The sequence below is a fragment of the Ciconia boyciana genome, chromosome 1 (assembly GCF_034638445.1).
Source record: "Ciconia boyciana chromosome 1, ASM3463844v1, whole genome shotgun sequence".
Lineage (NCBI taxonomy): Eukaryota > Metazoa > Chordata > Aves > Ciconiiformes > Ciconiidae > Ciconia > Ciconia boyciana.
The window spans coordinates 76,764,399-76,778,189 of record NC_132934.1 but is presented as its reverse complement, the minus strand read 5'-3'; the positions used below and the strand labels follow the sequence as shown (position 1 = coordinate 76,778,189).

General features: G+C 43.1%; 1 protein-coding gene across 1 annotated transcript; it reads right to left on the bottom strand.

Moving 5' to 3' along the window:
• Positions 1 to 4,796: 4,796 nt before the first annotated feature.
• On the bottom strand, positions 4,797 to 12,770 carry MED21 (mediator complex subunit 21). Its single transcript, XM_072875540.1, has 4 exons — positions 12,639 to 12,770; positions 12,153 to 12,267; positions 10,045 to 10,145; positions 4,797 to 7,396 (listed from the first exon to the last, which is right to left on the bottom strand). Exons 1-4 carry the CDS (start codon positions 12,678 to 12,680, stop codon positions 7,220 to 7,222), a joined length of 435 nt encoding a protein of 144 aa, XP_072731641.1. The 5' UTR covers positions 12,681 to 12,770; the 3' UTR covers positions 4,797 to 7,219.
• Between the last annotated feature and the right edge of the window lie 1,021 nt (positions 12,771 to 13,791).

The following is a 13,791-nucleotide window of genomic DNA, read 5'->3' as shown; positions in this document are numbered from 1 at the left end:
AGCTGCTCATTCTGCCTCATTAGAGGACTTTGCTCCCTCTAAGCGCACCAGGGGCCTCCTCCACAGCCTGCTGGACTCATGGGAAGGATTCTCCTTGTTGTTGGTCAGCATAAGCAAGGGCAGGTCCCACTCTGTGCTCCTTGTACATCTGTATGACACGCTGAAAACCTCAGGACCTCCATAGCACCCAGGAGCTTCAGCTCTCCTTGGCTAACAGTGACTACTAAAGCAGTGCGGTTTGGGCTCTTGGATGACTAAAGCAAGCTGGAACACGTCACCCAGATCAACTATAGGCACCTTTTCATAGCTGGCTCCCTCAGTACAAATTAAAACAGTGTAATTTTAACCAGTTGCATAATTTTACACTCAAACTTGGTGACTTTTGGGGAAGGAGGATCACATTGTGCATCCTTTAGGAGATTCCTTTAGGAATCTAATTTAGGTGTGACTCGGCTTCTACATTCATGAGGCTAAAGGCATGTCCACGCTGCAGCCCCAACCCTGACGGTGATGCTGTAGGGAGCGCCATGAGAGAGGAGGAGATACCTCACCAGGAGGTCCGATGCTAGGTGGATATTATATACTCATTCACTGCCCTTGAAGTCATCTAAAACGTTTTTTCTTCTTCACTGCGGTTTCCCTTCCATCATTTTACACTGTGCCTCTTTCTTTGTAAATCACAGGGTAAATATACAGAGAGGCACATGCCCCACTTTACAGAGCCTAGGACAGTGAGGATGCTTCCTTAGCTTTACACACACATATGTAGTCCCGCTGAAATCAAGGGTCTGCTTCCTCTCCATCAAATCCCATTTGACAACAGCTGGGCAATTCTGCTGGATTTTTATTGCAGAAGTTGGATAAATTATTGCACCCTCGTTGCATCACCATGCAAGAGAAAGCTTTCTGACAGCAGCTTATTGCAATTTTAAAAACACCACCAAATGAAAACCTCCTTTGCCGAAGCTCTCCTTTCAATCCCAGGTCCATTAAACACAGAGAGTGCTCGCTGTCACATGCGGAGCGGTTTATCTAACTGCAGAATCTGAAAACTGCCCAGTTTTCCAAATTAATACTTGCTTATGTTGAGTGTTTGTTGATGTGAGCATTCAAATAAAATGGCAGGCTGACTGTAAACAGAACCCACCCTTTTTCTGGTAGCTCTGGAAGGCAAGCAAAGAGAGGGGACCATATTTTTTTCTTTTCTTTCAGAAAGGCGCACTTTATTAGCTTGTGTACCACTGTATCCCGACCGTCCTGACAGTCTTCCTTTAACATCCCTCTTCTTCAGCACTGAAATAAAATTTGCATTCCCATTTTTCCCAACTGAAGGCAGTTCCCCAGGCACCAAGCAAGCAGACTGTTACTTCTTCCTACTCATCATTCTGCAGACACCTGGAGAAGGCACCAGAAAGAGACACCTGTGGAAGCCCCACCTCCACAACCTTAGTAGGGTCTCAGTGCAAGAGCCCTCTTCTTTTGAGCTCTTAGCTTCAAGGGCATTGTCCTTTTTATGAATATGGCTTCTCTCCCTTGGATCATGACTTGGGAAAATAATTACGATTTTTCCCTAGCACTTGTGGAAAGTTAATGTGTAGTCAATTGCTTTCCCCCACAGCCATAGAATGAAGTACGTTGTTTCCTGAAAGAGGGCTTCTATTTCAATCTTCTCTTTTTAAGTGGGCAGGGTGGAGAAAGGATGTTTCACAGCCAAATTGCACAGTCCCTACTCAGCTACAAATTTCCACTTCACAAAACCTAATTCATTTAGGGCTTTGGCGAAGTGTGTAAGAATAAAGAGGCTAAATCCAGGACACTGGTAATATTTATAGTAAGTAAATATCAAGTTAAAATAGTCAGGGGAAGGTCTGTTTCTACTATTGTGCTATGCTACCTGATTGTTAGCTATAAACAAAAATTCAGAAGAAACAGAGTGACAGTCTAAACAGTCATAAAAATGATAGCTCTTTTGTGCTCAGAGCAGGAATTGAATGTGCTCAGCAACTTGGCTATGCTGGTTGGGTACAGCAGCAGTGAGAACATAGAATTCCTGTTCTGCTTGTTTAGCTACAATGAGCAAGCAAGGCTTCCTACAAAGCTTTCCAAGAAACAAAAATAAACATAAAGCTTGTATGTAAGTGTACACAAACAGTGTGTAATAATTGTGAAGCTACACTCCTACAAAGCATGTTACACTAACTACCTAAAAACAGACAAAAACTTCCTGGAGATCACTTCCACCATAGATGCTGTTCATTATAAGCACATAAAACACAGTGTCTGACATATCTGGAGCATAAAAACCACCTCATTTGCAAACTTTGTTTTCTGTGCCCTTTGTTGCTAGAACACAGTCCTATGGGTTAGAGGTAAAAAGGCCCTGTCAGTCAATCAACTGTTCTTTAAGTCAATAAAAGTAATTCAAACTCTCTTCCATAGATTTGAAAGAAAAAGCTAGAATAAAACTTTTACTCTAGTCTCAGGTTTGGTGCCTGAAAATAGGGCTTTCATTATTCCTTATGTAAGACTACATAACAAGCTATATAAAACACAAATACAATTTCTTTCTTTAGAGGAGTCTGCCTTTGTCTAATAGTGAGTCAGCATCATCTGACAGATCAATTTTCCGTAAGTGTAGGATGTGGATTTTGCATATCACGCTCTCCAAGGGCACCTGTTGGAAACTTGGGTCACTACAGCATGGAATTTCACACCACACATAAGGTCAACTCAATGGCCTCCCCGTGCAGAGACCTACATCACAAAATCTCATCAATAAGAATGAGACCGATACCAGATACCTCAAGTTTTCTGTCCTCCAGATCTGCCTTTCTGGAAAGGGGACAACAACATTCCTTTATACTTTCTTGGTTCTTTCTGAAACCATGAATATGTCTAGTATCCACAGGACCATTCAGGTGGGAAGGGACCGCTCAGGAGGTGTCTACTGCAACCTCCTGCTCAAAGGTGGGTCAGCTGTGAGGTCAGATGAGGTTGCTCAGAGCTTTATCCAGCCAGGTCTTGAAAAACCTCCCAGGATTTCCAGCTTCTCTAGGGACCACCTTCCAAAACTCAACTGTTCTAATGGTGAAAAAGCTTTCCCTTGTGACCAGTCTGAACCTCTGTTGTTTCAATTTAAGTCCACTGTCCGTCATTCTTCTGCCATGTATTGTGAAAAGCCTGGCCCGGTCTTCTCTGTAACTTCCCTGTCGGTATGGGCAGACTCCCGTTAGGTGCCCCCAAAGCCATCTCTTCTCCCAGCCTAGCTCCCTCAGCCTCTCCTCACAGGGGAGGTGCTCCAGCCCATGCCATTGTGGTGGCCTTCTGCTGAACTTGTAGTTTACCAACATCTTTCTGATGTTAGGGGCCCAAAACTGTACAGAGTGTTCTAGATGCAGTCTAACACATGCTGGGCAGAGGGAAGTAATCACTTTCCTCAATCTACTGGCTGCACTCCCGCTAATAAAGCCCAGGATGCTGTTGGCCTTTTTTATTGCCAGGGCCAGCTCCTGGCACACGTTCAGCTTGCTGTCTGCCAAGACCCCTAGATCCATTTGAGCAGAGCTGCTTCCCAGCCAGGCAGTCTCTGGCCTGTATTGTTGCAAACTCCCAAAATTTCTTGATATAAATTCTGCGGGGATGGCCAGGACACCCTCCCCATGCCACACACAGCAGAAGCTCCCAGATCTCCAAAGATCATCTGCAATAGTAAGCCAAGATTAACTTCATAAAGGCATGAAGCTAAAATTCTGTTAATGCACTTTTTCTAGTATCTTTAAAAGCAAGTGTACAAATTCCTCCATATTCTTGTATCTGAAAATGAGAACAGCTGCTGCGAGGTGTTTCTTTCCTTCAAGCATGGTTGTTTATAGTAAAGAATACTAGGCTTTGATCAGCCGCTTATATTTACTAAATTGATTCCAACATCTTTGCCAGTGGGCTGTATGGATTCTCAGCATGAAATGCTCCTGCTCATTTCAAGTGGTTGAGATTGTTTTTCAATGGAATTTTCCATTATGCTCTGTGCTATCTTTCTTCAAAGCACAGTTTGTTCACTCGGCAGTACTCCTTGTCCAACATAATATGCAGAACCATTTTATATCTTGCTCAATACTTTTGTTTTCTTCCCATGATGCTTTACCCCCATTTATTCTCTTGTCTCAACCGAAGTTTCCTTCTACAACTCTCTCGCATGCAACCTGATATGTTTGTTAGCAGCTGTTACGTAGGGTTTTTTCTCCCCCCACCCTCCCTCTCTTCAGCATTAAAAGTCTGGAGGCAGTCAAGACTTCTCAGGAAGGATACAATGCCTTTTTTCCAAAGGCATTTGCCCCCTCCCCCCGCTTTTTTTTTTTTTTTTGGACTGAAAGTTGGGGTGCTAAATGGTACAGACACAGTAATCCCGCATGCCCTACAATTCTTGCACGAGTACCCCCTAAGGAGATCACTACCATTACACATTGTTTTTTAAACAGAGACGTTTAAGCCCCAACAGCAGGGGCTGGACAAATCAGCACATCTATGATAGAGGGGAAAGGAATCCATATCTCCAAGCCCCAACCTAATGCTTTGTCCATTAGACAGCTGTAGCAAATCGGTGTTTTTCCCCCTTCTTTGTGTCAGAGCCCAACAAAAGATATACAGCCTTACCGACCGAGCTGCAGACTGTAAAAGAGCAGGTAAACATTTATAACAGCTAGTCCAGCAACACAACATACAAGAACTAGTGGGGTCGTGCATCTTACAGTACTCCTCACTCACTGAAACATTACATTATTTCTCAAGGAAAAAGAACATTTTGGCTCTCTTGCTTTATTGTGTTACTTGTTTTTAACTGTATCACAAACTGCATCTCTATTCAATTGGCAACATTCACTAAACTAGACACTGGTAAAGTACTGAAAAAAACACAACATACTAGGGAGCTTATACCTCTGGTTAAGGTTTACTTCTAAGTGCGATTAACTGTTTGATACTGATACACAGTTTAACATAAAGTGGGCTAGCATATTCAAATAAACAGCAAGTAAAAGAAAAAGCTTCTACAATTAGGCAATACCAGGCTGCAGAAACACAGCAGTTTTCAAGTATGAAAAACAGAAAGATATGAAATTAAAAGAATTGTATTGTTACTGAAGAGCACACCATCCTCCACAGCAAAAGTTTCCAAGTTAACAAGTTTGAAGTGATGGACATGTTAAGCTGTACCAGGGAATCTACTATGAAGATCTAACCCCTTTTCCAGCAAAGTACAAATCTCAAATTAAGACATCTCAACACAAAAAAAAAAAAACAAACCACACACAACACTACAAACAAAGCCCAAACGTTTCACTCAAAGTTTTCTAAGTCCACTAGTTTAAAAAGCAAACAAACAACAACAACAAAATCCACCCCACCCCCTAACCAACTTGAGATGCACTGGATGCAGTTTTTCTAGGAAAACACAAAAACAGGCCCCATGACTGACTTCAAATGAAAATCTGTCCCCTCAAGCCTCCCAGGACATGGGCATATTTACATAGCTTAGTAAATCACGGCAGACCAGTTATTCTTAATAAAGATCCCGTTACAGAGCTAAGGCTGTGCTGTAGCCCTTTCACCTCCCCAACTGTTTTTCCTTCTGTGGAATCTGGATAGTACAAGAGCCTCACAATAACAGACTAAGTTTATGACTACAAATATGCAAATTTGACAAAATAATATTAAATATTTAATTAAATACCAGTCTGATTAAATACTTCAGCTTTAGTATTTGTTACAGGTAGGAACAGCTTTGTATTTTTTAATCCTCAAAACAGGCTGTATACAAGATGTATCCTGTGCCACGTTATACTCTTCCTTTCACTGGTGCAGTCTAGCGAGTGGCTGCATCTCATTCCTTAAGGATTGGCATGCTAAAGACATATTTGAATTGCTCTTATCTGTCTATATGCAACAGCAACACGTGTAACCTTCAAGTCGATGACAGCATGTCCAATATATAGAAGGAAGTAGTTTTGATCAGGAAATGATCAGATATTATGTGGCTGTTTATTAACAGCATCCTACAATAATGCAAGGCTGCTAACTCAAAAATACAGAAGATGACTAACAGCTCAACTCCAAGCTCAGGCACTGAACCCCACATTACCTCGTGCCCTTTTTTTTTTCTTCCCCCAAATATAAAAAGAGATGCTGGTATTTCTAGAATCCTAAGACCAGGGGCAAAAATGTATTCAGTGTGTGAAGATAAAAACAAAAAACTGTCCAGAGCATGTTGGGGACCACAGGCCTCTTGCTGCTTATGATCACAGCATTCACGTGGCAGCCACTGCTTACACTGGAAAGCAACATTACGTAGTAAGTCATCTTCAGTTTCCTCATTGCTAATTATTCCCAGTCATCCAATGCTTCCTCATTACTGTCTGCTTTAGAGGCATTCACTAGTTGCCACGAGAATGCAGAATATCAGCAGAAGCAGAAAAATGGCACAAGCAAGTAAGAATAAGCGCTTCAGTGGCAATAATGGAGTCAAAGACCCATTTGTGAATTACAAACAATAATAAATGCCATTATCAGATACCTGCAGATTAATTTTTTTTTTTAAAGTGAGATGTCAATGGCAAGAACACTTACGCTACAAACATTAGAGTTTACTTATCCTTTTACTTGCTCTGTAAAAGGCAGTAAACCAGCCAAGTAGTCAGACAAATGTTTAGTTACCATTTCTGTTAATTGAAACAGATGGCCCCCACTGTATTCACATCATTGTCTAGCACTGTCTCCACGGAACTCTGGCAAATTTAAGTGTGTCTGTGTTTGAGCCTTACAAAACATACACTAAGAACATAAGAGTCTGAAAGGAGGAGTGAGCAAATTACACAAATACTCTTAATATATTTTCCTTCTGAATTCCCTTTAGGGACTAAGGCCTGTGTAATGAAGATAACAAATCAGACTGAAGTCAGACATGTTTATGAACAGAAAAGAAAGCTCAGAAATAAATATTTTAAGTCAAGGAAAGATACACCAATACGCGTAATTCTAGAACAGGACCACCGCTTCTACAATAGAAGTGTTTCTCAGACAAAACCTGCAGTTGCAGCTTTGACAAAAGACGTTGTTGCCGACGACCAGAGCACTCCAGAGTCCCGCAAGAGCGGGGCTGGGTGTCACAGCTCCCCGCGGGGAGGGAGCCGGCGGAGTGTGCAACACGACCTGCCGCTGCCCCCTGGCGCTACGAGTCCGGGAGGGGCTGGCTGTGCGTACCGCTCCTCGTCTTCAGCTGCGACTGGGCGATGTCTGCCAGGGCGCTCTGTATCTTTTCCAGCAGCATATCCCCACGATAAACTACCTCTTCCAGACGGGCCGCTGCTTCATGATTTTCTTCTTCTAATCGATACAGACTAGCAGCCTTTAAAATAAAAGGGAGGAAAGTCAGGATCTTCAAAGACGATACAAAATTGACTTTGCTACTAATGGATGGTGATGGAACAGTTAGTGCTCCCTAGAAAAGAGAAAGATTATCTCTTTAGCCCCTGAATTACACACTAGCAACTTCAAAGCAACTCCTTATAGGTTGCAGCCTAAAACACTGCATATCCACACGGAGTAAACACAAAAACCCCCACCAAATAGAGATGTTGGCCTCTCTCATATTATGACTCTTGGCTCAGTACAGCTTTTCTTGATGAGACATGAGTATTTATCCGCCTCCCCATTCCCTTACTGAGATGTGCTCGGCAAGATGTAAGTGTAACTTAAACCTTTCCCTTAAACAGCGTATTTCAGATGAAACTGTATTATTTAACCTTTTTTCCTTCAATATTTCGTTTCAGAACCAAACTGCTTTTTGGTTAGACAAAATTTAGTGAAATAAAACATCAACTTCAAAATATTTTAATACTTTAAAATATTTACCAAATTTAAAACTACTAAAACTTGTTCTAACTTGATAACAGAAAAGACAAAACAAAATAGTTTTAAACTGATATTTTTTAGAGCAGTTATCCAGGTTTATATACAGGTCCTTAAGAAGTCATGCTTAAACTAAGTGGCAAATTCTATCCACACATTCATTTTCTGTTCTGCAACACTGATGTCTTTAGTGAAGGTTAACATATGCATGAAGGACTTGATAGCCCTTGGAGGAAGGGTCATAGAAGGAAGATAGCAAAAGGTAAATGTTTGAAATTTAGAATCCAGCTCAGTCTCAGTTGTTAAATAGTTAGCTGCAGATTTGAGCAGAATATGTACTACCAATTTCATCACAAGGGAACTTGAAAGGGATGGGTAAATTGCATTGAGCATTAGTGTAGCAGCCCCTTTTATCATTTAAGGCAAGTCTCAGATTTGAAACTTATAGCAAGACAACCTTAGTATAAAAAAAAAAAAATAAGTCAGCCTGAGTACATCTCTATTAGCCAAGTATCTACCACTTCTCAACAAAACCTATCCTGCTTATTTTAGAGTATTTCAAGCACCTTCATAACAGTCTTTTTAAAGAATGTCAGAATATTTCTCTTTAATACTGCACCAAATTAAACAACAGCAAATAAAAAATCAAAACTGGAATCAGTAAGTGATGGAATCCAAGCTAACTTATCTCAAAACCACACCAAACAGAAAAGATCAGAAATTCTTGTGAAACGAGATTCTGCACTAACAGAGCAAGAAACTGCTTGAGTATCACCCACAGGAAAGCATGCCCCTGCTGGATAACCAACTCCTCTTTCTGGAGCACCCTGCTTTCCCTGCATCAGCTGTCACTATGATCAGACCCTGCTCAGTCATGGAAGAAGCCCGTCATTTGTCTGCAGCAGGAAAGCTGTCTTCAGCTATTAAATACACGGTTACACAAAATCATGCTGGTGTTAATGGGCCCAATTAGTATGTTCAGCAATTATTGTGACTAGCAACGTTTCCAAATTTAGCTTCCTCTGTTTAAAACCAAATGTGATGTCACTGTCAAGTCATTTGTATTTGGCCCAACAGGTACCTCTAGTATTAGTCTTTCGTAAAATGCCTTTGAATAGTCACAGATGACCAACACATGTATAAAACCTCCAGGTGATCTTAAAGTAGATTCAGGATTCTGAGGGAAACAGCACTCTTTGCATCCTTGCTGAATTCTAAAAAGAAAATACTTGATGTAAATCTAGAAGTCAGAGTTAAAAAAAAGAAGGAAAAAAAAAAAGATGATGCTGTCTAATAGCAATATCTGCCAAAAGAACAGCAAAAAAAAAAATAGAGCAGTGTTTCTTTGAATTGTGGGTCAAAAGCATGTTTTGGAAATGAGAAACAGTTGAGCATTGTGAAAAGGTTCACAAGCTGTTTGCAGCAGTTCAGCTCCTGTAAGGCAGGGAATGGAGTCTGTGACACTGGCTGCACCTGCCTGGCCAGTAGCTGCTTTCTGTTCTCAAGCTCTTCCTAGAGTACCTCTGGTCTGAAGAGAGAAGGAGCAAGAAACAAAAACACCCAGTTTGTCTGGCCGGTCCAAAGAAGGACACCCTATACTGAAAAGTGAAAGAACTGTTTTGTGACAGAGCTGGAGAACTTAGAGGATACCCTGCAAACCCTTTAACAACCAGAAACATTGTGGAAGGACAAAAAGCTTCAGTAAAGTGTTGGCTCTGCAGCTACAAAATGAAAAGTGCTCCTAATGAGTGAGAGAGTATGAAAGATTATCAAGCAAAAAAAAACCACAATGCATCAGTATTGTTGCATCTGGTGTATTAATATTTGGACAGCTGGGGGGAAAAAAAGGGGTCACAGTTTCCACTATTGTGGTGTTACGATAAAATAACTTTTTTTTTTTAAAAAACATTCTAACAGAAAAGTAAGTTTAAAATATTTTCACAGTGTATAATCTTATTTAGAACTAGATGCAAGGTCAGTATTTCCACTAAGCCTATAAAGTACTCACAAAGTCATGAAAAATTCAGGCTTATATTAAAGTAATTTTTCAAGATTACATGGCCTAGGGAGAAAAAAATGTGTTTAAAAAAAGGAAGAAGTTTGCCTTCAGTTATGTTTTGATATTTTAATTAAAGACACTCTTACCTGCAAAGCTGCTGTCGATTCTTCACTAGGCAGGGAATCTATTAGAACATCAATATCTTTCGCAGTTCGTGCAATCAATGCTGCAAACAGTTGGGCGTACTCTTTAAAAAAGAAAAGTCATCCCACTCAGTACATTATTAGAAATAAGCACAGTTCTACATACACAGCACAGAAAATTCTACAGACTTGAAGTAAGCAGGTGTTAAAACTTCTCCTACATGAAGAAAACAACAGTATCTCAACTGATGAGAACTCAACCATATTAGAAGATGAAGGCAGTTTGACTCCAATCCTAGATTAAACAAGGCAACTGGTTATACAAAGGGCTGGGCTTTGTACAAGTGAGAAAATAGCTAGAACTCCATCACCGTGAGCCAGTTAAGAAATTACTAATACCAGTATTAAGTATCCTAGTCACTATATTAAGTATTGAGAAGTAGCTAGAAACTCATCTAACTTTTCAATCCTTGCCTTGAAATCTGCCACTAGACAAAGAAAAAAGAACACTAGAAATGACATAAAGATAGTGATTCAATAGATGGATTATTTAATTTTCATTTTTTTAAAAAATAATTCCTATTCAGCCACTGAGAAGTGGAAGAGGATTGGAAGTTTACAACAGACTTTTATTTAGCTGCTATATCATTGAAAGAACTGGATGGACTTTTTAATAAGAGGCACCATAAGCCAGAAACAAAACCTTTCCATATGGAATTGCGTCCATTCCATTTGAATTAAGTTCATTACTGCCACTAAAATATCGAAACAGCCCTTTTCAATTTATAATTTAAGATCTTACATATTTGTTTATGTTGACTAGTTCATGACAGATTTGTGGAAGCAAGAGAGAAAATACTTTCTAATGGCAAAAAAAAAAAATCTATAGAAGAGAGTGGCATTCTCAAAGGTACACCTGACTTTAACTTAAAATAAAGCAAACAACAAAGCCAACATATCCATTTAAAGCTTACTCAGGGTCACCGCAGGGTTCACCTGTAAAGAGTTTTAAGGCCTTCTTATCAAGACTTTAAATATCTGAAGAGACATAACTAGTAGTTTTGTTTTGCCTCATCAGCATTGCTAACTTGGCTGTGTAATTTTACTGAAGTCACTATATTCAGAATTTTAGGAAAAGACAGATCGAAAGAGAAGTCAGTCATGACCTACCATTTTAAGACCTTAACAAAACCTCTAGCTCCTGGCACCACACAGATGCTGGCACCTGGGACAGCAGCAGGCAAGATGAAGAAGCAAACAAGCCTTTCAGCTGGCTCTTCCAACTAATTCCAGTATCAGAGAGCAAACCACCATAGACCAATGAAGAACTAGTATTAAACTGTCCTAGGAAGTGAATCACTGCACTCCAAACCAGTCTCCTCTAACAGACAAACCCAATCTAATACAAGATAAATGTAAAATTGGGGGGGGGCAAAGAGAGAGGGGAAAAAAGAAAAGAAGAAAAAAGATTCAGGATTAGAATAACATGGTTATTTAAATGCTAACTTAAAGTTCTCAAATCAGAGAGACCTTTTAGTTTGCTTGCCAATTTCAGTGTCTTAGATCAGTTTCTTCTCTCTCTCTCAAAAAAAGTAAAAACAAAAACAGAACAGCCACCAACAAAACCACAAATGCCAATAGGGAGATTCAACATGACGTCATTCCTTAATTAATTACATAAGCAGATGATACATGGGAAAAACACAAATAATTAAAAGTTTATGACATGGAGAATTTTAAACGCATATGTGATTTCATAAAACTAACACTAATTCTTTCTGAAAAGACTTTTTGGAAGTAATGGACAACTCACAACTTCTTGCAGCAGTCCTATTAAAATGGTTTATATCTGTAGAGGCACTGTATCTGTGCAAAGAAACCAGCACAAGAAATACACTGTAATACTTAACACATAAAATTGCATTTCCGCTATCACAATCTTATGCAGCAAGTGCAGCTGACATCAATTTATAACTTAACATCAATCACTCCTCCAGTTACTGGTGGAATTGTTTGTTGAGCATGAAATAGAGTACAGATTTTGTATTACAGAGCGTACTATACCAGAACACTTTCACATTTTGTTAGGAGATGCCAAAAGAAAGACTTGCCTTCCGTTGGATTAGCAGGCTGATCTTTGTTTATTGCTGTCTGAATGTTGCTGAAAGAGGCTGGGGGGCCACACTGCTGCAACACTCCAATGGCATTACAGAACTGGTCTGCGAGCTGCAAGCGGTAAAGAGATCGTTAATTTATTTCACCACTAAACCTATTTCTACTTTATTTTGCATCCCAGCGGACCCTACGCAGCTGCCCACGCTCCCCCCCGGCGTTAGGTGGGAGCACAGCCCCGCAGCCCGTGACGGCCAGTGGCGATGCCACCCGACCTGGGGGCTGCCAGCGCTCGGGGCTGCGGGCAGGGGACCGTGGGGGCGGGGAGAGGGATCGCACCCCCCACACGCATAACGGCCGGGCCCAGCCGCAGCGGCAGAGGCCGTGGAGGCAGGAGGGGGCGTGACCCAGCGCCAGCCTTCCCTCCCCGCCGGTGAGAAGAACGACGGACGCCGGGGGAGAGAAGAGGTCAGCGCTCGCCTCACCGAGTTCACCGCGTCCTGCAGCTGCGTCAACCGATCCGCCATGGCGCCGCCGCCCGCCTGACCGGGCGGCAGCAACCAGCGCAGCCAATAGGGCGCCCGGTTGTTGGGTGGGCGGGGTAGGGACGGGGACGAGGGCGTGGCACGGCACGGCCCTCCTTCCGGTGGGGCAGGACGGGCCTGGCGCGCCCCCTGCAGGCCAGGAGGAGGCCCCGTCCTACCTCCGGTCGGGCGGCGGGGCCGGGGCGGCCGCGGGCAGCGCGGGAAGCGCGGGCGGCCCCGCGCCGTTTCAGAGCCACAGGAAGCCGCTTTCTGGCACTTTTTGCTTTCTCGCCTCTGGTTGGCAGCTGCCGAACTGCTCGGCTGGGGCCAGGCAGGCCCTGGCTTTGAATAACGTCGTGCTCTGGCAGAGGCGGGCTTGGCCCACGAAGCAGCCGGAGGGGCGCGCTGCGGCGGCGGAGGGAAGGGCGGTGCAGCGTGTGCCGTTGGGCTGGAGGCACTGGCATGTCGAGCCCGTTTATTTCTCGCAGGAACGCCAGTCCGTGCTCACGACTGTAGCAGGGTAAAAAACCCTAATTCCTGCGTTACTGGCACTAGAAGGCCGGCGTGCCACGGAGCGCGCCGCTTTTGCTGCGCAACAGTCGCTCTGAGGCCGGCGGAAGGCAGCACCGCCGCCCCGCTCCGGCCCTGAGCTGAGCGGGCACCGCGTCGAGCGGATGGGGAGCCGTGAAAGGCCAGGGGTGTAGCGTCCTCAGCGATCCGGCTTAGAGCCAGCAGAGTCCTCTGTGCCCGTGGGCTGGAGAATAAATACCGATTCGTGCCAGTCAGTAGTGCCCGGTGTTTAGCTGATGGTCGTTCAGCACTTAAAGCCCTTCTTTCTTATCTCTGAAAGCCGGGTACAACGTCAGCCTTTCCCCGGTCAGGGACCTCGCGGTTACCGGGGGGTGTCACAGCTGGCAGCCGGCCTCGGGAGGGCCAGGGTACACGAGGAAGCGCCTGCAGCACAAGGCGGGTGGGACAGGACACCCAGGGAGGCTGTGTGCTCGCCGCCCTCGGGGTCTTCAGGCTTGGGGAGGAGAAACCATTGCTGACCTGCTCTCGTGTCAGCCATAGTCCGGCTCCGAGGGAGCAGCTGGGCTGGAGACCTCCAGGAGTT